Consider the following 24,691-nt stretch of genomic DNA (forward strand, 5'->3'; position numbering starts at 1 on the left):
TGGGTTAACAAAATGACGTGAATCATAATAATGTATTTAACCTTGATACATTGAGCTATGAAGCTCTTTTTAACAGATGTCCAGTAAGGGTGGGTCAGAAAGTCACAACAACAAATAAAAACGGCAAAAAATATTTTGCACTTTGATCGAAAAGTCGAATAACATTTGACACCATTTTGTAAATCCTCTTATCTGCTTTGACATGGGGATCCTTGGCATGGATCCTATCACACGCGTTTTTTCCACAGTTTTCAAATAACCCGACGGTAAGGCGTGGAAAAACGCAGATAATAAGCAGAATGTGCCACCACTTTGGGTACTCCTCCTTACCCGTGCAGGAGGCTAGAATTTTGGTGATTTCGAAAACGTTTTTTGGTTCGGCCATGTTTGTTTGTTGTAGTGCGGAGTTAGACTGATGGCCTTAATCTAAGTTGTCTTGTGGTTTTTGTTGTTGTTGTTGTTGTTTGACTTGCATCCCACCGGGATTTTTTGCACACAGCGTTGGTGTACGGTGCTTTTTCTGCAATATTTTTGCTGTCTTTTCTTGGATTTTCTGTTTTGCACAGTCACGTAGTCACTTTAAGATGTTTTCTTGTTCGTGTTTTTGTTTTTCTGTTTGTTGCGGTTGCACCCGATTCAAGAGCCGAATGGCTCACAGGGCTATACCAAATAAATTAAAATGAAAACTAAAAATGAAACTGAAATAGGAGGAATGAGTTTCTTCCAGCAGAGTAATTTCGCGTAATTTTGTGTCGGATCAAATCCAGCACTCATCTTCCCTCCATCATCGTCAACATCATCATCAATCCTTCATCATCACCAACCCCATCATCTTCAACATCACCACCCCATGTAACACACGGGTATTCCCCTGTATTTGCAACGAGTGCCTTGCTGCAGATAAAAAAAATGTTCATGATATTTCTAGGTATATTATTGTCATGTCCTTTTATTCATACGATGGAGAATGCAGCCTAGGGCTCTAATAAAACAGTGAATGGATCTGAAATGAGGTGCGCATATCATAGGATGTGTAGCTTCCAGGGAAATCGGATGAGGAGTTTTAATATACTGTATCTTGATTTTATGTATGTTTATTTATGTATGGTTGCACATTAATTTCAGTGATTAGGGATTTATTTAATATTAGGGCAATCCTCAGTCGTGTGGGCTAGCGTGCACAATAATGCTCAGTACAGTGGCTGGATTCTCTACAGCTCAGAGGGGAAGTGAAATGGTCAGCATTGTAAAATATTCTGCTTCAGAGTTAATGTGTTGTGTGGCACAGTGGATGAAATATTAGATAATACACTTATTACTTGCTGACTCAATACCGCGCGGAAAAAAGCCTGCGTCTCTGGCCATTGTAAAATGATCTGTAAAGACTGCGTAGCGAGTGCAACTGTTGTGAGCAAAATTGCTTCTGCCATCCTTTTGATTGTCAGCTGATTTACGGGGCCCCGTCCAAAATGCTGTTGAATTTCAATTTCACTATTTATTATTTACACGCTAATTTATGGGATGCTGCCATTGAGTAATGGGTAGCGCAACCGGACTTGCAATCCAGAGGTCGCTGGTTCAATTCGATTTCCCGGCACGACAGCTTAAACAGTGGTGCAAGTATTTAAACAAATATATATGCCCACCTCTGTGCACCCAGCGGGTACAGGGCGGTCCAGATGTCTTGTGAACGCCCCCTCCCACCCTCCAATTAATTGACCCCTGAAAATATTTACTTTGCTTATTCATTTCTGTTTTCACAGCCATTAGTATGCACACATTTTAAGCTTTAAATTATTAAATGAGGGTCACAATACATCCGGACCACCCTGCATATACTGTAAATGCATGAACTGTGGCTGGTTCATCGGCGGATCGCATATGGTGGGGTAAAGTGTAGGTAACTCCCACCTCTTCCAAGATTATATGGCCAGCATGGATATACCCTCTCGAGGGGTTCTCTAAAGTTTCCTCTAGTGGGGCCTTCTGCCAGCAGTGGCGTGAGCAAGACCTTGCAGGGCTGCACCTTGAACTTGTATTATCAATGATGGCACTACAGTACTACCGGTACTGTACAGTTTTACATACAATTAAGCACGTGACACATATCTCCAGCAGGGCCCTTCTGAAAGTCTTGAGAGGGAATATTGACTTGGTACCACAGTCATGTATGCCATGATTGAAGTGACACTTCGTTGTATCAAGGATATTCAAGAGCATCACTTCAGAGCACAGTACTTCCATATGTAACACAGTGATGTTTATGTGCTATGAAGAAGGCACAAAATGTCACCCATTATATATTTTTTCTTTCAAAGCCACAGTGCTATTGACGAATGTGAGGTTTCTTTTACATTTTGTTTATGGAACATTTTCAAGGGAACAAGTGTTGCAAATCTTGCAATGTTAAATTTTATATTGTATCTGATTTTTCCGAGAATCTTATGGGCACTGTGTGCTCCAGTCGTTTGTCAAGGGTCTCAAGAGAAGAGGATGTCATGAATTTTCCAAAGAATAACCCGTGATATACATTGCCGGTTTGATATACCAAGCAATCACTTACTCCGCAATGCATTTCTCTTTTTACATTATTGCTTCTGCTGACCATACCACAAAAGTGCTATCCACCTCAAGCAATGTAGGGGGGGTTGCTCCTGCCGAGTTTAAACTTCATGTTGCAAGAGATCCCGTTTATTCGCCAAGGCCCTCTTAGGATTCTATTACTGTGATAGCACAACTTATTAGAGTAAGGTCAGCAAGCTGATACGCACTGGTCACAAGCCTGATGTGTTGCAATCCACACAGAGCCAATGGCATATCAATTTCACAGTACAATAGTCAAATGCACATACAAAGAGACACTTTTCGACTAGAGATACAGCAGTTGGTATATCTCTTTTTTTGAACACATTTCTTTTTACATTTTAAGGGATTCCAAAAAATAGTGTAAATACAGTAACAGGACTTGCTAAGCAATGGCATTACATGCTTTTGAAATGTATATATTTTTTTTAAAGAATGGTGTTGAACAATTGTAACCCAGTAAACATGCAACGTTGGGCCAGCGTTCGAATGTGGTTTTAATCGTTGCACCAATGTTCCCCAGGTTCCGTGTTCAATGTTAATATGCTGCATAATGTGGTACATCTGTTTGATCTCAAATAATAATTTTCAATATTATCCATGCCACCTTAGCAAACTGCCTGACCTAATTTTAAATCGGTTTAAGGAATCTATATTATATCTAACTAAATGTTTTATTAATAATTTCAGTGATTATTAATAAAATAAAAAAATGCTTCCAAAAAAAATGTTGGACAAAACAAGTAACAGTCAGGAACATGTAATGAAAATTAAATTCTTATAACATTCCAAATACACCAGTAATTACTTAATAAAATATATAACTCTACATTCATCATATATCACATGCGGGTGATATTGGCTCCTCGGCCGTTACCTCTCTCCGATTTGCCCGTCCGGCGATCACAGTCTGTGTCAGGCTTTGCTCCGTCTCGTCACATTGCCTAAGAGTATACGGCACAACGGCAAATATAATCCTGTTGCAGCGCACCAACGTGCGCTGCAACAGGATTATATTTTCCATTGTGCCGGCCATTTCGAAACCATGTGCTCTTAACTGCAGCACGGGACTTTCACCCACTCTGCAAGAGAGCTGCACGCTCACCTATTTTGACTTTTCAACTGAATTAAATGGCTTGTTCACACACACACACCTCATACGCGCCAGTGCAGAGTGCCACCGCTAGAGCCACAGATAATACCGTCGTAGTTTCTAGCAGACGCGCCTCTCTTGTTTGGCAGTTTGTTTGTTGGTCATGTGCAGGCATAGCTCTTTAAAACGTACCAAGAACGCCATGGTGTGAACCATGGCATTTGTGAATCGCATAACAGGACATGTAATAATAGCCCCTTGCCTGAAATGTACGCCACACATATAATGTTTACTTTCATCGGAGGCACGTAATTTAATCAGTTGGGCTCAGAAACATTTAAGCGTTGGAATATTACCCATTAACATAGGCCAATATACTCTTTGGTTCTTTCGGTAAAGTCACGTAGGTAGAAAAAAATAATAATAAATGACGACGTTTCGATCGCAACACAAGCGGTCGTCCTCAGGCGGAAAAAAATAATCCAGCTGGTTCAGCAATTCCACTGCTGGATTATTTTTTACGCCTGAGGACGACCGCTTGTGTTGCGATCAAAACGTCGTCATATATTACTTTTTGCTTTATTTTATTATTATTTTTCTACCTACGTGACTTTACCGAAAGAACCAAAGAGTATGGATCCCTGCAGTCACGAAAGCTTCAAATCAAGATAGGCTAATATTTTTGTTGGCAAACGACAATTTGTTCAACCGTATAAATGTCACTGTTAACAAATCTTAAGTACACGAACAAGTTAATACACTTTATTTTGCTTTTCGTAGATTTCCGAGCAAATTCCCGAATCCCTTCCCTTTATTGTTATAGTTACGTACATTGTTGTGGTTTCTCTTTATGCATATATTTTTTTTTTCTCCCGACGTTGCCCTGGCCTCCTGACCATAGCCTAGCCTCATCCACGTGCTCCTCCATGTTGCCGTTAGCTCCGGCCCCGCCAGCTCGTTCCCGGTGTCCCTGGCCGTAGGTTTTGTCAGCGCTGGACCCAGGGGCTCATTGCTGCAGGGCCTTTGGAAACGGTTGGCACTGGCACCGGGTCCCGTTTGTAGCGTCTGGATAATCGTCAGCATTCAGACACTCCCTGTCCATACTCTTTGGTTCTATTGGGTAAAGTCACGTAGGTAAAAAAAAAAAAAATAACAAAAATCACGACGTTTCGGCCACAACACAAGCGGCCTTCATCAGGTGAAGGGACGAGACTGTCTGGAGGACAGCGCTGGAGTGACTTCACCCAATAGAACCAAAGAGTATGGATCCTTGCAGTCACGAAAGCTTTAAATCTAGAACTCCCTGTCTACATCGGCGGTGTACACGGCACCGGGTCTGCGTGCTCTTGGTAGCTGACCTGGGACTGGTGTCTTGCCACTGCTCCCTTGGCGATGTGGCCACTCGGACTTGCCTCTTACCCAGGCTTCATTCACCTTGCACCAGGCAATGCCATTTCCCACTTACTCAACTTTGTGTATCCCTACCGTTGTGTATAGCGTCTTGAGATGTGTTGGCTTTTAGATGCTATACATGCGTAAATTACGATGATCACTATCAGTGTTGCTTTGCTCTCATAACAACATACACACAGCTACGCATACGTTTGCCTACGTCAGGGGTCGGCAAACAAAATAACAAGAAGAGCAAATTTTTTACTTTGAATTCGGTATAAAATAATCTAGATTTCAAGAGCCGCAATGCACGTGAAAACGAGACAGCCCTGAATAAATAACGCCACGAAGCAGTGCTTCAACAGTCGCATGCGGCTCCGGCGCTGAAAGGTTCCCGACCCCTGACCTACATCTTAGCCACGCAGGAGGTAAGGGATATCGAGCTTTGATTTAACTCATACGTGAACCCGTGAGATGGATTTTAAGCACTCCATTCATCGGTGAGCAGATGCCCACAGAGCAGAACTACCTTGACCCATGATAATTACCGTTTCACACATGACAACATTGAATCCGAGTAAATACAGGTTGGATCTGATCGCCGACGTGTTTGGGTCCCGTCAGAGCCCAACATTTAGTTGTCATCCTCAGGGGAGTCTGGTCCTTGCCATGTAAAACAGGTGTTCAAGCTTCATTTAAAAGTGAAAATAGAGTCACATATCTTGATATAGGTCGGGGGAGCATTTCTCCACCAGTGCTGGTGCATCACAACAGAATGCACGGTCACTCAGTAGTCGCCTCTTTGGGACTGCTATTAAAAAAAAAGATTTTACCAGATAAGGCCCACTGAGCAATGTAGCTCTTTTTCAGAAGCGACCGGGTCACAAATGATAGCTCAACGAAGTGGCTTATCACGTGGTAAGTTATAGCAGCCAAATACTCGAAACGCGTGTTTCTAAATGTGGAGGGGAAAACTGGAGGACCAGGAGTAAAATCCACGCAACCACAGAGAGACACGCAAACTCCGGATATACAACAGGCGTCAGTGTAGGGATCGAACCCACGACCTCCTGCATACCAGGCGAGGCAGTTAACATCTCGCGGCCACCGTGGTGCTAGAGAGAGGCCTTGGAGTCCAGGGAACATAAATTGAGACGAGGGGTGGAGTAGCAGCAGATCACTGAGGTAGCCGGGCACGAGAGCGTTAAAAGCCCTATAGCTTGCCCCCTTCTCCCTCCCCATATAAATCTTCACGCCTCTACGCGTGGTCTCTATTTGTCTGGGGCAAGGAGTCTAACTTCCCGACCACCCTACGTAGTACGGCCCCATCTCGCCAAATTGGAGTCTTTGTGGAGTTTCTGTTCCCCTCCAAGGTCAGTGGGCGTTTTGTACCGGGCTCGCGTTTTGTCGCAATAAAAAATATATATATTTTTTAAAATCCGTATAAGTTAGTAACAGAATTTGAAAGTTGTATGTATGTTGAACTTTTCTCGCCCCGTACGGAGTCAACCGTGCTAATCGGGAGGTGCGGGGGAAGGACGACAAACTAGTGCTAAAGAATTTTGATTTAAAGCTTTCGTGACTGCAGTAATTCATATTCTTAGTTTTTTCGGTAAAGTCACGTTGAAGAGAAACAACAAAATAATATATTTTATTATTTTGTTGTTTCTCTTCAACTTGACTTTTTTACAATTTAGATTTTATAGTGCCTAGCTCCAGTGGCTTCCGAATATCGGATGGAAGAGCATTCCAGACGGCCGCAGAATGCGCGATGCGGTGACCACCGTCTTTGTTAGCTGGTGAGCCCAAAAGCCGCCGCTGCTGCGAGGATGAATATTCCCAACTACGGGAGTGGGTTTCATTGTAGCGCTGTGAATAAGTAGGCAAATGTTATCACGTTTGCGAAGGTGATGCGGAGAGCCAATCAACATAACCTCGGTTTTGTTGGGCTGCATTACGATGGAGGTACTACGATATACACACGAGAGGACTGTATTGTGACCAAATTGGAGTTGTAACCGCATAGCCGTTGGCATTGTGTATACAGCACGCTACTGAAATTCCTCATAACAGTATTGCAGTTGCTGTAATATGGTATGGTATTTGTTGCGATGTTTGATTCATTGTATATGTTCAGAAATCGATGACATTTCATGAACATTTAATCAATCCTCAATTGGCGACAGTAAATAAATAATTAACTTGGATGAATGTCCTCAATTACCGACGACAAATTAAATAATTTTCCCAAAAATTTAAATGCTTGTTAAACATTGTTTAAAATAACTAATACATTACATTTTGATTTAAAGCTTTCGTGACTGCAGGGATTCATATTCTTGGTTCTTTCAGTAAAGTCACGTGACTGCTTATCTGTAAGCAGCGTCATAGTAGTCAAAGATTGGTTGAATAATAGCTTGAACAATCTGCAGGTACAATCGAATGGGGAAACAATGTTAGTTTTTACATAAAACTACCCTATTTTTATATTCTATAGGTTTTTTGGTAAAGTCACGTAGATATAAAAAATAATAACAATAAATACATTTTGATTTAAAGCTTTCGTGACTGCAGGGATTCCTATTCTTCGGTCTTCCGGTAAAGTCAAATAGATAGGTTGAAAGAAAATAACAAAAAAAATCACAAAAAAACTCTGACGTTTCTATCGCAACACAAGTGGTCGTCTTCAGGAAAAGGGAGGTTAGCTTCCAAGGCAATTCGGTATCAAATAATCGAAATTATATTCATACAGTCCCTTTTATTAAATATATTGTCCATTTTTTTTACATACGTTATTTATAAAGAATCAAACAGAGCAACACATATCGTGCCACACTATCATTCAGTATTGTATCTGTTATTGTTTTGGTCACCAACCGCTGCAGACTACAACATCAAAATCTTGATTTAGACCGGAGGAATCCGATAAGCTATGAAGCTCTTTTTCACAGATGTCCAAGTCGTATTTGCAAATAGTTGCTGCATCACTGGGCAAGCCTACAGGGGAAACACATCAACCCCACAGCGTCAGTTTTAACCTCATTTATAATCTTTAAATTGCGTACGTTTAATCGGCTATTTGGGCCTCTATTATAGCTGTCCATTTAAATCACTGCTAAATAGACCATCCAGTTTATTACGATTTATTGGCAAGGCACGCACACTCACACACACACTCCTGCATTTATGAGACATCACGACGCCTCTTTTATTTCTCTATTCTGTGTTGCAACGTGCTCAAATACTCTACGGTGCTGTATTGCATCGAGGAAATGCAATACAGCACCGTACATTATTGTATTGACTAAACATGTTACCCGAACAATATGCAACATGGCTGCAGGAGTGTGCAGTATTTGATTTAAATTAAAATCGTATTTTAGCTGATGAAAATAATGCCTTGCACATTATCCAGACTTGTACAGTGCTGTGTTGTGGTCTACCATGGTAATACATTTTGCATGAATGCTCATGCATGTGTATAGTGCAAGATACTTTACTGTACTGGATACTGTAATTAATATTTTCTACCAAAGAAATCAGAGCGGTGTCAAAGGTGGCTTTGCCTTAAATCCATGTGGCAGTGATCAAAGATCTCAGATTCAAGATTTTAAATTATACATTTACATAATTATTTATCCTTTAGAGTAACGTACTTGATATGGTGGTTACGTGCACTAAATTTGATGGCCCTGAGTCAGGTTGCCAAAAAAAACCACAAATACAACAAATACAAATGTCTGAAACCTAAACTTCATCGAGTGAATTCACTGCCAACAGTACAGAGGAGAAGAAGCGGAGATTTGGTTGCAACAGCAACATCCGTAGAAGAGCGGTGTGTGCTGGAGAACGGTTAAAGGTCGTTTTGACTAAGGGAGTCTGGTGGGAAGAGTGGAATGAGTGTATTTGCTGGGTGAATCTTGGCCAGGATATGCTTCCAGTGATTGAAAGGCTATGCTGCGTAACTGGCACTGGTAAGCAGATTGATAACCTGGTTTCAACAAAGCAAAAGGCGAAGTTGCATTATTTATGGCCCTGTATTTAGACTGCTTGGAATCACACCGGGAGACGGAGAGAGAACACACAGATCAAAGAGCAAATGCGAAAGTTAGATACATCATATTGACCGTTTAGAAGAGTGGGCTTGGGCAAGACGTGTGGCTTAGAGGGGATGATGGCTCGTGGTCCATACGACGGGCACGAGTGGCAGCCAAAGGAGGGAGCTCGCTTCAGAGGACTTCCACTGCGGAGATGAAGCAGTTGGTTCAGCTCATCAGAATGAGAATATTTAATTGTACTGGTGGAATCCAATGAGTTATGAAGCTCTTTTTTTTCATGTACAGTCGTGCGGTTGATTGTCTAACATTGCGTCTGCGGATTAAAGACGTAATCTTCGATTTGTTATCCGCTCAATTGCCTGTTGAGAAGCAGAGTGGGTCTCGTCCGTTCCTCCTTTAAAGGCGTGAAGACAGCAGCAGCGGCGGAGTGTTTACGAGGCGGTCGATGGCTTGGGATTGGTGGCCGCGATCTCGCAGGCCGCCAAATCTTCGATGCGCCGTTCGTGCATCGGTTGGCCGCATCGGTCATGCCCGGTGCTGATTCGGTTGATGGTCGACCACTGGCGGCGTGGAAAGTTAAAACCCGGAGGTTCGATGGTCGGGTCTGGTGTGAGATGTTCATTTTCGACGTCGGCCGCAGTCCAGATTTGCCTCCATCTCTCGCCTTCATTTGTATTCGCATTGCGTGACTGTGGGCGATGATGACCGTGGCCTTCGTAAAGCAGTGGATAGATCATTGCTCATAATGACGTAACAGGGCTGACATTGATCATCCGTCAGTGGGTAACTAAGATGTTTGTCGAAAGTAAATAACACAGTTTGTGGTGGTTTTGTAGTCCAAAGTGAAATCCGCCGTAGGTCGCACTGCCATGACCCAAGCAGCAGCTCTCAAATTATGAAGAATGTTGTTATTTTATACCAAAGCCTAGAATTCATCATGCACGAATTGGCGATGGTGACGGTAACTATAATTACAATGACAGTGAATAATTATGACAGTAACAATTATGACTATGCATGATACCAATACTGTAACAATGGTAATGACAGCAGAGGATAATTGTGGCGGTGATAATTACTTTATCATCATGACGAACAGCATCCAGTACTACGCTATATTTGTATTACTTATGGTGGCTTTTACTGCATGCTATTCGCTCACATAAGAAAGAATTAGGATTCATACAGAGTATGATAGAATTTTCAAATGCATGTGTGGTGCATATCATGACCTACGAGAGTTGTATTTTATTAGAATGTGGATGCAAATTGATATTTTAAAAGGGGTGTCATTGTTGGGCATGAGCCTTTATAACTGGGCAATTAAAGGCTGCTCTCCAGCCACCACAGTTGTATTGGGCACATGATTCCAGTGATATGGTCAGCAATGGATAGACCAAGTGCTTGTGATGATGATGCCAGTGATATGGCCAAAACGAATACACCACGGCTTGTGATGATTGATGATGGTGATATGGCCAGCAATGGATAGACCTCGGCTTGTGATGGTTATATGGCCAGCAATGGATAGCCCACGGCTTGTGATGATGATATGGCCAGCAATGGAGAGACCTCAGCTTGTGATGGTTATATGGCCAGCAATGGAGGGACCACAGCTTGTGATGATGATGATATGGCCAGTAATGGATAGCCCACGGCTTGTGATGATGATATGGCCAGCAATGGAGGGACCTCGGCTTGTGATGGTTATATGGCCAGCAATGGATAGCCCACGGCTTGTGATGATGATATGGCCAGTAATGGAGGGACCATGGCTTGTTATGATGATATGGCCAGTAATGGATAGCCCACGGCTTGTGATGATGATATGGCCAGCAATGGATAACCCACGGCTTGTGATGATGATATGGCCAGCAATGGATAACCCACGGCTTGTGATGATGATATGGCCAGTAATGGAGGGACCACGGCTTGTGATGATGACATGGCCAGTAATGGATAGCCCACGGCTTGTGATGATGATATGGCCAGCAATGGATAGCCCACGGCTTGTGATGATGACATGGCCAGCAATGGATAGCCCACGGCTTGTGATGATGATATGGCCAGTAATGGATAGCCCACGGCTTGTGATGATGATATGGCCAGCAATGGATAGCCCACGGCTTGTGATGATATGGCCAGTAATGGATAGCCCACGGCTTGTGATGATGATATGGCCAGCAATGGATAGCCCACGGCTTGTAATGATGATGACATGGCCAGTAATGGATAGCCCACGGCTTGTGATGATGATATGGCCAGCAATGGATAGCCCACGGCTTGTGATGATGATATGGCCAGCAATGGATAGCCCACGGCTTGTGATGATGATATGGCCAGTAATGGATAGCCCACGGCTTGTAATGATGATGATATGGCCAGCAATGGAGGGACCACGGCTTGTTATGATGATATGGCCAGTAATGGATAGCCCACGGCTTTTGTCTATAGCCCTGGCGAGGTCCTCCACGGCGCACGGCTCCGCTGGGAGCCGGCAGATCCGCGAGAGATGCTCCCCCGTGGCCTGCGCGTCTCACCGCGGGTCGCGCACGTGTCAGAGTCACTCGAGCAACGGCTTCACTCCCACGCGTTTACTCCTTGACCTGCCGACTCCCGTGCGAAGGCAATTTAAGCGCGTCCAGGTTGACCGATGTTTCTCCTGCGCCGGCGGCAGCGGTGTTTAACGCGTCGGGAGGCCGCCTTGTGTTCACCCCCACCCCCCGCCGCCTCCACTCAAGTCTGTCGGTCTCTGCAGCACGGTTGAAATGGTGGGCATCAATCGGCAGACTTGGAGATATCGTGGTGGGAAGGGACTTTTTAGAGACAAGAATTGGCAGCAATTACAGGAGTGAGGATTGCGCGGATGGACGTCCAGTAGTGCAATTCGCAGATTACTAGAACAATTCGCCAGCGACATCCGTTTTGTTAATAACTTTGAGCAGAAAAATGCAATTCGTAAGATAAAGTGGGAATTTGTATGTTCGGCTGCATTCTCTAAAGGGTAATTTAAATAAATCACAACGTTGCACTTAATGGAATAAATAATGAGTGCTGCAACACTGAAAGAAAACATGGGTTTGGAAAGAAACTTATTATATGAACTGTCAGGAATGCTTGTACTAAATTATTTTGACTTTCATAGATGTGCACATGGAAATTCAGCCATGCAACAGTCAACATGTAACACCATTTAGAAATTGTTCGGGTTCATCTGTATAACAGTATGTAAATGTACTTCTCATAACGATATATTATTTTCCAACAGCTTTTGTGTAACTTTACCTCAACGCACGATGCCTCTTGTAATAGCACGGGGCCATCGATTACAATTATGCAAAGGTGTTTTCAATTTCCCTCGGGCAGATTGGGCACCGGCCATTCCATGTACAGTTCACAATAAAGCGTTTGTAGCAGCATTTACTTAAGATTGGCCCACGAACGTATGCCATCTGCCGATGAGTAAGTACACATACGAGAAATAAGTGCGTATAAATTTCCCAAACTTACTCAGACTCGCCCGTACTCCTTAACCGCTTCTTACCCCGTCGTCCTCCCGTGATGGTTTGACGATGCAGTATCGTTACTTGGCACTGAACAGCCCCGCTCAGTTTACGTTGAGCGGTGTTGTCTGTGGCATCTGGCTACCCAGAAGCATTTTGTCTAATATGCTTGAGCTTGGTTGATAAGTTGAAACTGGTCCAGAGTTGCGCTGCTGCAACAAAATGTTGCTGTCAAATTTTGGTGCGGAAAGTTGAGAAGGCTGCGGGGGACTCTTTTGTTTTTACACGTACCAACGTGTGTTTCTCTTACCGTTGTCACCCGCAATCCTTCACGACTACGCATACCGAAGTTGTTTTGGGGGGGCGGGGGGGTGTTTCTTTCTCACGATACGGCGTTGTTGCTTTGCACTGAATGGGTCCCAGAGTTTTCATGGAGGCCCTTATCTGGCAACTCGGCATCATCCGTTCGTTGATCAAGGTTGACTGAAGATGAGATTCGGGAGGGTCCAGACCTTTGTCTACTTTAATAAATACGGCCTGTAAAGCATTGGTCAAGATGATCCACAGGCTGATGGATTTCAAGAAAAATAAAACAATTAATTTCTCTGAGGGATAGATGGTCTTTTGCCAATCTGCAGACTCAAATCCCAGTCTTTTGTCGTTTACAAATGGATGTTCAGTGCGCCAAAAGCGTTGCTTTGCAAACCCGTTTTATGTTCGGTCATCGTAAACGGCTCGCTTAAATATACCCTACACGTGTGCATACTTAAAATGGATAAGTAGTTGAAGTTGTCTTTTGCATGCACTGTTGTCAACGGGGAACTCGGTGTGTGTTATGGGTACATTACAGAAAAGCAACATCTCTCCAAAGTAAAGGATTTCTGCCCCAAAATTCCAATTTTCAAATGGAACTTCTGCGGAGTGTTTAAGTGTGCCCTGCCACATTAAACAGTCGATGCACGTGGACAGGAATGTTTACCGTCAGCCTCGATCTTGGTAATGTAAGTGTCACTTTATTGGAAGGTAAACCCATTTTATGTTAGCCGTACAATGTTTACAATGTGACGTATAAATTAGTCTCTGTGCCACAGCACGTGCACTGTACCCTCCCTGCGTGTTACTGTATTGTTATGAAATTTTAATAGGCAATTCCGGTCGTATGCATGGAGCAACGTAAGCGGTTAGTCTTGACAAGCGCATTTTGCAGAGCATATGTATTAAGATTAATTTGAAAGGAAACAAAATTGAAAAGAAAATTTCCGTTTTAAGGCATTGGACACAGATTTATAGCTTGCCTAATGGATGAAATTTACTGCTCGGTCTGCTACTGGGAAATTGAAGCGACTCTTTTCTTTATAATCCCCCACCCGCTGCTCCTGGCTGTGGGCCAACCATTTATGTATGTATTATTAAAACAAATCAAATACTGTACAGCGTTCAATGTTTTAGCCTGGTGCAGGGTCCACCCAGCCCTACGCTAGCTGTTGGCCTTAGCAGCAGCAGCAGCAGCTCCCTCCCTACCCAATCCAACCTCTGTCGCCCTGTGAGGGTTTGTGCTTTTCAGCCTGTCCCTGGATATGACAAGCCTTGATGGATTGTCCTGTGGGAGGTTCACAATTAGATCCACCCGATCATGTGGTGTCTCGCTCCCAACATGCACTGCTGCCCGTGTCCTATGGGGGCAGCAGGATAAATAATGGATGTGGAAGGGCCTTCACTCCCGAGGCGAACTGTCCTCACCCATGTTTTCATCTCACTCCGGTGGGGGGAGGGGGTCCTCAAATCCTCGTCTCCTCTGCGCCTCATCTGAACCCAAGATTCCCGTCTGCGTTGTTTTCCACTGCTTTAGTTCACACTTGCACTACATACTGTATTATCTCGCCGCTTGATTTATTTGTGAATGATCTATACATTCAGTCTTTTTGTTGTTTAAACCGGAGCGAGCTTTGATAAAAATTCATATATTCAGTATATAATACTTTACATAAATGGCCCCAGTGGAGTGAATCCCACGTCAATTAAAGTGTGATTGACAGAAGTACAAACGCGATCCGCTTGTCTGAGTCGTAAAAATGCTCACATTCTGCCTGCTTTGCTGTGGCCTACAAAGCTATTATGTGAATGGGTAACTAGCTGCACCTTTTAGGAACAACAAGGGCCCCGTATAAAACATCGCACGATGCAAAATAATGAGCTTCTTCAATACAAAAGTTGGATTTAATTTCCTCGTTTAATCCACGAGGGGATTGGTCAGCATGCTCCAACTCCACCTTATCTGCACCCTTATTTACCAAGAAGCGAATTGCCATCCAGTTGCAACTTTTCTTTCCCTTGATTACGACTTGTCGGCAGAGCTGCTTGGCAGTAGGCCTCGAGCATGGCATGTGCCACCCTTTAATTGGGCTTGAGTACAGAGAAAGGTTGTTTGGAGGAGGAGGGGGAGTAGACGGCACGGCTTTGGGTAAATCAGCATAATCTGCACTCCCGGTTGCGCTCGCAGACCCGATAATGCGACTAATGAGCGCCACGCGTACGCGTGTCGGCATCAAGCTGAGAGAGTGTGTGTGTGTGAGCGAGACAACTGCAGGGCTGTACTGGGAATCGGCTAATCACGCGACGTGCGGTTTCGTCTCGTAGCCCCGCCGAGTGTGCGCCACGTGCGTTGCCATCGCGGCGCTCGGAACGAAGGGGATAGGGGCCAAGACAGTTTATCAGTTTTTCAGTTTCATTTATTAGGTATAGCCCTGTGAGCCATGCGGCTTTTGCTTCGGGTGCAACCGCAACAAACAAAATCATGAACAAGGAAACATCTTAAAGTGACTCGCGCGAGATAAATTTTCAGGAAAAAAAACAGCAAAGTCTTCCAGAAAAAAGCACCGTATATCAACGCTGTGTGCAAAAATCCCAGTGGGATGCAAGTCAAACAATAACAACCATAAGACAATATTAAAGTTATCAGTCTAACTCTGTACTACAACAAACAAATATGGCTAAGCCAAAACGTTTTCGAAATCGCCAAAATAAAGCTATAAAAAACAATGTAACGGTGATCATAGGAACTGTGATTCAAAATTAACAATAAACGATATACATACTTTGTATATACAAACTTTGCAGCCATAGCTGGCAGCATGAGTCACTCTATAACAGCGGGAGTAACAGAAGCGGCGTAAACCCACGTTGACGTTATCTTTAGTCTAATAACGATTACGTCTATTTTACATTATGGGTACGGCTCCGAACTGTCCATCAAAAAAATCAACATTATTAATTGGAATACTCTGGTAATGTATGCCCCCCTTTTTTTTTTGGTGCTTCAGTAATGTGGGGTATTGTTATTGGCAGAATGCAGGTCAATTTGGGATCCATACTGGCCACCCCACAGAGACTGCCCTTCTTCGTGCACTCATTGATCTCTTCTCAGCTGTCATTCCCCTTGATCCTCATTTCCCTTAACCCCGCCGCTAAACTCTGCACTCCCGATTGCATTGCGAGTCCACTCTCCTGACAGCTTAATATCAGATATATGACACGTGTTGGTGGAGAGTCACGGTGGGGGGGGGGGGAATATATAAATATCTATCATCAAAACCTTTTTGCCAAGTCGTATTCATCGGATTTGGTTTGCAATTTCCAAGACGTTCTACGAGGGAACATAAAACGTCGTTCTTTTGGCAGCAGATGGAATCCAAACGTGAAACAGGAGGCATGCAGGGTTGTTTATATTAATCCGGAGTGTTTTTTATCGCAGACAGCACCACAAAGCTTACATGTTTCGTGATACCTTGCTCAAACCAGGAGTGCAAAATGGTGGAAACTCTCTCCTCCAACGTAAAAGGAGCTTCCACTGGACACAAATGGTTTCTGCCCACGTCGAATGTCTGGCGAAGTTGGAAATTGCTTCCCCAAAGCTCAGCGCAGCAGCGGCAGCAAAATAGCAGGAAAAGAGGTGCAGAAGGAGGAGCTGATGCGTGTGGAGATGCACTCATGTTTCACGTAATCGAATTGCTGAAAGTATTTGCAGGTTGTCGACGGTTGTGTGGAAGAAAACCCACATCACCAGTCACGTTAAGGTGTGGCCCATGACCAATCCCTGTCGACCCAACCTCTACCAATCTCATCGCCTTTCATGACCCAATGTGGCCAAGGCAAAAGCCACTTAGCATATGGCAGAAGCCTCTAGTATATCCACTTTTCTCGCGTGATTTGCTGGCCGTTTAGTTAACGACTGTCCTCTTGAATAATTAAATGCGTCTGATAGGAGAACAATGAGTCTGTAATTGTTTTAATGCAGTTTTTTTCACCGCTTTTTTTTTAATAAAAGAGACGAATGAGGCTTCATCTCACGATTGGAATCTAGCATTTCGGTGGAAGCATCTAGAAAACGGGTTTGAACTCATTTTGTTTCCTCAGCGAGTTCCACATCCTCTATTTGTGCACGGTTAATGCACCTGATCCAGAAGCCTGCCTACCACGTGTTCTTGCTGCAGGGGGTAGTGGCTACTTTGTCGGTGTGTGACCTGGAACATTCTCGCCTATGCTAAATGTCCCATGCGTCAACACTCTCGCGCTCGTAAGTACCGTACACATACTTGCACATGCTCTATACACGTACATTATATAATTATATTACAGAAAAGCACAACCGGCATATACACACACATGGGGGTGGAGTGGCGGAGCAGTGGTTAGCTCACTGTGCAATGAACCCAGCCACCTGAGTTCGATTCACAGCCATAGCTAACCTCGTGGCGAGTGCCCTTGGCCCGTGTTACAAACCAACACTAACCAGCATGGTGAAGTATGGTCAAACAACACTCACAACAATATGGCATGGTGAAGCAGTCACCCAGCAGTGAATTGACAAAGGACAAAAACATATGTACATATATTAACACATACAGTGAGGGAAAAAAGTATTTGATCCCCTGCTGCTTTTGCACGTTTGCCCACTGATAAAGAAATGATCAGTCTATAATTTTAATGGTAGGTTTATTTGAACAGTGAGAGACAGAATAACAACAACACAATCCAGAAAACGCATGTCAAAAATGTTATAAATTGATTTGCTTTTTAATGAGGGAAATAAGTATTTGACCCCCTCTCAATCAGAGAGATTTCTGGCTCCCAGGTGTCTTTTATACAGGTAACAAGCTGAGATTAGGAGCACTCCCTTTAAGAGTGTGCTCTCCAAGGATGTCAGGGACAAGATTGTAGACCTACACGAGGCTGGAATGGGCTACAAAACCATTGCCAAGCAGCTTGGTGAGAAGGTGACAACAGTTGGTGTGATTATTCGCAAATGGAAGAAACACAAAAGAACTGTCAATCTCCCTCGGTCTGGAGCTCCATGCAAGATCTGACCTCGTGGAGTTGCAAAAATCATGAGAACTGTGAGGAATCAGCCCATAACTACACGGGAGGATCTTATCAATGATCTCAAGGCAGCTGGGACCATAGTCACCAAGAAAACAATTGGTAACACACTACGCCGTGAAGGACTGAAATCCTGTAGCGCCCGCAAGGTCCCCCTGCTCAAGAAAGAACATATACATGCCCGTCTGAAGTTTGCCAATGAACATCTGAATGATTCAGAGGACAATTGGGTGAAAGTGTTGTGGTCAGATGAGACCAAAATGGAGCTCTTTGGCATCAACTCAACTCGCCGTGTTTGGAGGAGGAGGAATGCTGCCTATGACCTCAAGAACACCATCCCCACCGTCAAACATGGAGGTGGAAACATTATGCTTTGGGGGTGTTTTTCTGCTAAGGGGACAGGACAACTTCACCGCATCAAAGGGACGATGGACGGGGCCATGTACCATCAAATCTTGGGTGAGAACCTCCTTCCCTCAGCCAGGGCATTGAAAATGGGTCGTGGATGGGTATTCCAGCATGACAATGACCCAAAACACACGGCCAAGGCAACAAAGGAGTGGCTCAAGAAGAAGCACATTAAGGTCCTGGAGTGGCCTAGCCAGTCTCCAGACCTTAATCCCATAGAAAATCTGTGGAGGGAGCTGAAGGTTCGAGTTGCCAAACGTCAGCCTCGAAACCTAAATAACTTGGAGAAGATCTGGGATGTGTGCAAACCTGGTGGCCAACTACAAGAAACGTTTGACCTCTGTGATTGCCAACAAGGGTTTTGCCACCAAGTACTAAGTCATGTTTTGCAGAGGGGTCAAAAACTTATTTCCCTCATTAAAATGCAAATCAATTTATAACATTTTTGACATGCGTTTTTTCAGATTTTTTTGTTGTTATTCTGTCTCTCACTGTTCAAATAAACCTACCATTAAAATTATAGACTGATCATTTCTTTGTCAGTGGGAAAAACGTACAAAATCAGCAGGGGATCAAATATTTATTTCCCTCACTGTATGCACACACATGACCTGCATCATCGTCAGCCATGTTTAATTCACTGCTGGATGAAGGCCTCTCCCCAAGCTGCCGCCACCTCTCATCCGTCGAGCACCTGCACGGGAGCCGACGTCATCGCTCCATCTCCGCGGTTTTCCGTCCTCACGGTGGACATCCACGTGCGCGTGCACAGTGCGCACGCGCATTAACGCGTGTGCACAGACTGGCCGTGCGCACGAGATACGTGACGCCGTGGTGGCGAGATGTTATCCCCCTCGCCTGGTACGCAGGAGGCCGTGGCGTTTCGATCTCGACCCTGACGCCTGTGCTGTATACTTGGAGTTTGCGTGTTCTCTCTCTCTCACTCACTCTCCACGTGGTCGCGTGGAGTTTTCTCCGGGTCCTCCGGTTTCTCCCTGACACATTTAAAAACGTGCGTTTGGAGTATTTGGCTGCTATACATTGCCACGTGATAATAAGCCACTTCTCGTTGAGCCTATCATTTGTGGTCGCTTCTTGAACAACAGCAAAACCCAGCTATATAGCTCAGTGGGCTTTACCTGGTAAAATAACAAAAAAAATGTTGTTCATTTTTTAGTTGATATGCCGCATCCCGTCATGCAAGTGGGATGAAAGTCTGGGCATCCGTCAACTCCCTTATCTCGTCAGAGCATTGCGGACGTCCTTTGTCTTCGCGTCATGGCAGGCGTCTTGGTCTCCCGAGGATAGATCAAAGTCCTCCTATCTGCAGACCCCCACGAAAAATCTGATGAATTCATCACCCACCATTGCCACTTTTGGGCGATTCCCTTTACCCGCGTAAGCATCTCAAATTTATGGAGAAAACTCAACCCATGGACAAGGACACGTTTGTTTTGCAGATCAGTCCAAAGGCTGTGAATAATATAGGTGATTGGGTAACAGGGCCATTGAAGCTGCGATTTCGAGGCAATACATTACAGTGTTTGGTCATGTTGAACTTCTTTTTCACCGTACGTAGCCAACCGTGCTAATTGGAGGTGCATTGTGAGTTAGCCACCATTATGTGCAGCAAGTGTTGTCCGAGTGGAATTCTGCTGGTGCGTGCGCACGGGCACAGCCTGTAGCGAAGGCCTCATTTGGGGTGCTGTGACGGTTACGTAGTGTCAACCTGGACTCTTACCGTGATTGTATTGTATAACTTGGCGTCCGTGCAGCATGGGAAGGCCCTTCATCAAGCAGTGGATTGAGAAACGAGTGTACGTGTACATGGCACATTGACACGTGGGTATTTTCTATCATGCAGGCAATTACACGGACAAGTGAAATTAGCATGGGCATATTACTCGTCAGATACTTGTCAGGTAACACTGCCAATGGATCGACTTTGAAGAATGCGTTTAGTATGACACTCACTAAAAAAATCTTGTAATGCCCAATGAGCAACTTCAATACGTGTCATTTGATCCATATTTACAGCATGGACTGTCTTTACCAATAATTACATGGACAATTTTATAAAATGGTGTTCTGTCAATCGAATGTTACGTTCATGCCATTTGGAAATATGAAAAGTACTGGAAATTCTTACATTTGTAGGGCAAACAAATATCATCTCCAACATTTAAAACGAAAACAAAAATAAGCTCAATCTACTCACCCTGATATCTGCAATTGTCACGGGTATTTTTGAACATGTTTTGCCGGACTTCCACTGACATCGTAACCCATCACCCCAATTGCATTTGATTCAAAGTTCAATTATGTTCCATACATCTTCAGCTTGAGGGGCACAGATCATGGTCGGTACCTCCGATCAGCATGGTCGGCTACGTACGGTGCAAACGAAGTTCAACATACTTATGTCACAATTTCAAGATTGACGAACAACAATTCTTCCCTACTAATTATGCTTTACATTATAATAAACTTTTCCTGCCAAGGCATGTGCTTCTTGATAATACAACGATGACAAGATTATTGCAATGTTATTCTGGAGCGAATGCAACGTTCGTGGTTGCATAGTCGCTACGGTTGAGCTGCGTGACCCGTTTTTTGTATCCTTTCCCACTTGTAAGTCTACGCCTCCCATGCCCTGCCTTGTTGGTGCCCTGCAGGTGAGAAGCCCTACAAGTGTTCGTGGGAGGGGTGCGAGTGGCGCTTCGCGCGGAGCGACGAGCTGACGCGCCACTACCGCAAGCACACGGGCTCCAAGCCGTTCAAGTGCGCGCACTGCGACAGGTGAGACGGGACCGGAGCCCGCCCGCCTGCCCGCGCACGAACACGCACACCTTTACAGAGGGCGGCGCCCTTCCGTCTAAACGGAAGAAAAAAAAAACGACGTATACCAAATCGTGTGCGCGTATGCGCGAGTCGACACTAAACAAAATAGCCTCAGCTAAACGATGTTTGTTCATTATACCAGGTAAAGCCCACTGAGATATGTAGCTCCTATTTCGGAAGTGACCTGGTCACAAATGATAGCTCAACGAAGTGGCTTATCACGTGGAAATTCATGTTGATGGAAGGAAAAACAGGGGGACGCAGAGAAAAATCCACGTGACCTCGAAGATAGACTTTTGGGGCAAGTGCTGTTAGCGAGTAGCACCTATGGAAAGCTGGCACGGCACACGAATGGGTGGCTGGCCAGAGCCACGCCCGGCCGGCTTTTGTCTGACAATGTTTACCCACTGCACCAGGTACTCATTTAAGGCTGAGTCAACCTAGGGGAGGCCCAGGACCGGTTAAAATAATCGTTACTGGTGTTGGCCGTGAGCAGGAATCAAACTCGAGTCAGCGGGTTTGTAATGCAGTGCGCTAACTGCGACACTACTGCTCCCCACACGCATCGACACAGACAAAGATACAAAGATCTTTGTCTGTGTCGACACAGACACACACACAGGCACATACACATACACCGATTTAACATTGCAACACATACAAATACATACACAGCGCACGTGCACGCATTCTTCGTTCCACACATGGCAACAAATTGCATTCAAATTCGTCTGTATATTTTTATCCATCGTTTTCAATATGTTCTGGGGAGCGGCGAAGTGTAGGGATCATCATAACAGCATTGCACCTTTGATTAGCACGGTTGGCTACATACGGTGCGAAAGAAGTTCAAAATAATAACATACGCTCCCAACACACATACACATCTTTGGTCACAGCATCAGGTTCACCGATCAGTTATCTCGATGTCATCCAAGATTCAACTTTATCCTTCGACCGTCAAACCAATCATATCATCAGTTCATGTAACTTTCACCTGAAGGCTCTCAGACACGTACGTCCTCTCATCTCCACTGAAACTGCCGACACATTGGCATGTTGCATAGTTGGGTCTCGCCTCGACTATTGCAACTCCGTCCTAGTCCGGTCCTCGTATGACAACCTCAAAAAACTACAAAGACTACAAAACAATGGTGGCACGTGTCGTCATTGGCCGCACTCATCCCCGTCTCGACTCGCTTGCCTCTCTCTCCGTGCCCTCAACTGGCTACCCATCGCCAGCAGGGTCACATACAAGATCGCCTGCCTCTGCCACCGCGCCTTCACATAATCTGCCTGCCCTACCGTACCTCTCTTCATTTTTGACGACTTGCAGCACAGCACACGGCAGATGCCTTCGCAGTGTGACTCACGACCTCCGCTTGATACCAAGATCCAGGATGGTCACGTCTATGCGCCGCTTCTCGGTGGCTGCCCCAACAGTCTGGAACGCAATCCCTCTGCACATTCGCAGCATCACCTCACTCGTCTCCTTCAAGAGACACTTAAAAACGCACCTCGACAACCACGCTTTCGAGTGACTCTGAGCCTGGCTCCGCGCCGCTGAGTTGCGGCCGTTATGTCCGCAAATTTGCGTGCGTTATAAATTTCACTGTTATTAAAGAAATTCCCATACAGCACGCTCGTGTACTTGCCCAATCCTGGCACAGATGGTTCAAAACCCCAACAAACGAAAGCTGTCTCTGGTGTGGACCAATCAGCTTCAAAGACAATGCATATATTATCAGAGTACTGTATGTTTTTTGTTTGCATTCTGACCATAAGTATTGTGGTTAATGCAGACATGATTCCTTGTCAAAGTTTTAATTTTGGTGTTTAAACATCTTAACACCTGTTTTGCTGCCAGAAAAAAAGGGGAAAACCTCTTCTCGTATTTTGGTACTGGCAAAGGAGGTCCCATGCTGATAGCCAATACTTTCTAATCCTGAAGAATAAATGAAAGTAACCAATGTGAAGAGTTTTTATTAATTGGCCAGCATCAATACAACAGAACGAGGAAAAGGGGAAAACATCTACGAACAAAATGTGAATTCAATGGATAGAGTTAAACACCTACGTACGCTGTCGGCACATGCTACGCATACAGCAAAGGCATGCATTTACCACTATATGACACAGCAAGCAATTAGTTGTGTGTCACTCATCCATGACTCATGACTGGTGCAGCAAATTGCATCTAATTTCTACATCCCATCTCTGCTCTTGTATTCCATCCTTTAGGCAGTTCCCTTCCAATGACACCTCATTTTCACCTGCACACTCTTACAGCTACGATGCCTGGCTGAGCTGGTAGGCTAGGTTGTGCACTGACAAGTGAAAGGCTGTGACAAGTATGGCAACTTACATACTTCATTCTGCCTATAATAACCTGCAAGGTAACACACATTCGATCTCAAAGACAAAGGTCTGGCACCCATGATGGGTAAAATACAACCCGGTAAGCTTACGTCGTTTATTTCAGAGACATTTGTCCAAACATTTCCTCTGTTGTTTTTGGAACAATATTAGATCAATATCACCGCAATGCATCTTCTAAGACTGTGGTACAGCATATAAAAGACGAGTTCCTTTCTTTACACAAATGCACAAAACGGACCCAGTGTCCATGGTTGCAATGTAATCCGAAGTTAAAAATTCGCAGCACCATTAATGCCAATTAAAATGTTAGCAGTCTGATCTTCCACATTTGCCAAATTCATGTTGTGCGTAAATCTCAGGACAGAGCCACAATGTACAGTAGAACCCTTCTTAACGACCACTCCTGTTAACGACTAATCGCTTAACGACGGGCCTCCATAGAGCCCAATGTGTTCACTTACCGACAATTCGCCCGCTAGCGACGGGCTTGCTACGAGCACGCGACCGCCAATTTCGGTCAATCGGCGAGCTCCAAAATGGTCTGACCCGGCCTCGGCAAATCAGCGACGTCCATTCATGAGCGTGGGGGCATTGTTTAAATTGCAGTGTCTGCCGCGTTTTAAAGTGGAAGCATCTACTCGCTTAACGACCAAACCACTTAACGACGGTTTTGTGGAACCAATTACTGTCGTTAAGAAGGGTTCTGCTGAATGCGGTGCTTTGCTCTCCGTACCGCTCCCTCTCGCGGAGGACCTTTTTGCCAGTAGTGGCATGAGTTTTTTTTTTCATTGAGTTATCATATTCTTTCTAGATTTGAAGCTATAAACATTTATGAGCACTGCTTTGTAATAAGTCATCAGTCTTAAAATGGATAAACTGGCCTCTGCCAGAGTAATGTGGAATGTCCACTGCAAGCTCTGGGTAAGGAGACAATTGGATGTTTGCAAAACATTTTACAAAATGATAACCCATACAAACATACCATGTATTCATTATTTCACAATATGACCACAATAACATCAGTTAATGATGATAACCATTCTTCATATTGTCCATGT

The 24,691-nt window shown here is 44.4% G+C and overlaps 1 protein-coding gene across 2 annotated transcripts in view; it reads left to right on the plus strand.

The window, feature by feature from the left end:
- The window catches only part of LOC116938805 (Krueppel-like factor 6), a 66,020-nt gene that overhangs the window by 25,566 nt on the left and 15,763 nt on the right, over nucleotides 1-24,691 (plus strand). For both annotated transcript variants that reach the window (XM_032946478.2, XM_076055146.1), the window contains exon 3: nucleotides 21,089-21,212. In XM_032946478.2, the coding sequence (XP_032802369.2) occupies nucleotides 21,089-21,212 (124 nt within the window). The remainder of the gene's footprint in view (nucleotides 1-21,088; nucleotides 21,213-24,691) is intronic.

The sequence above is a fragment of the Petromyzon marinus genome, chromosome 4 (assembly GCF_048934315.1).
Source record: "Petromyzon marinus isolate PM22_M1 ecotype Great Lakes invasive population chromosome 4, UKy_Petmar_22M1.pri1.0, whole genome shotgun sequence".
In the NCBI taxonomy this organism is placed as follows: Eukaryota; Metazoa; Chordata; class Hyperoartia; order Petromyzontiformes; family Petromyzontidae; genus Petromyzon; species Petromyzon marinus.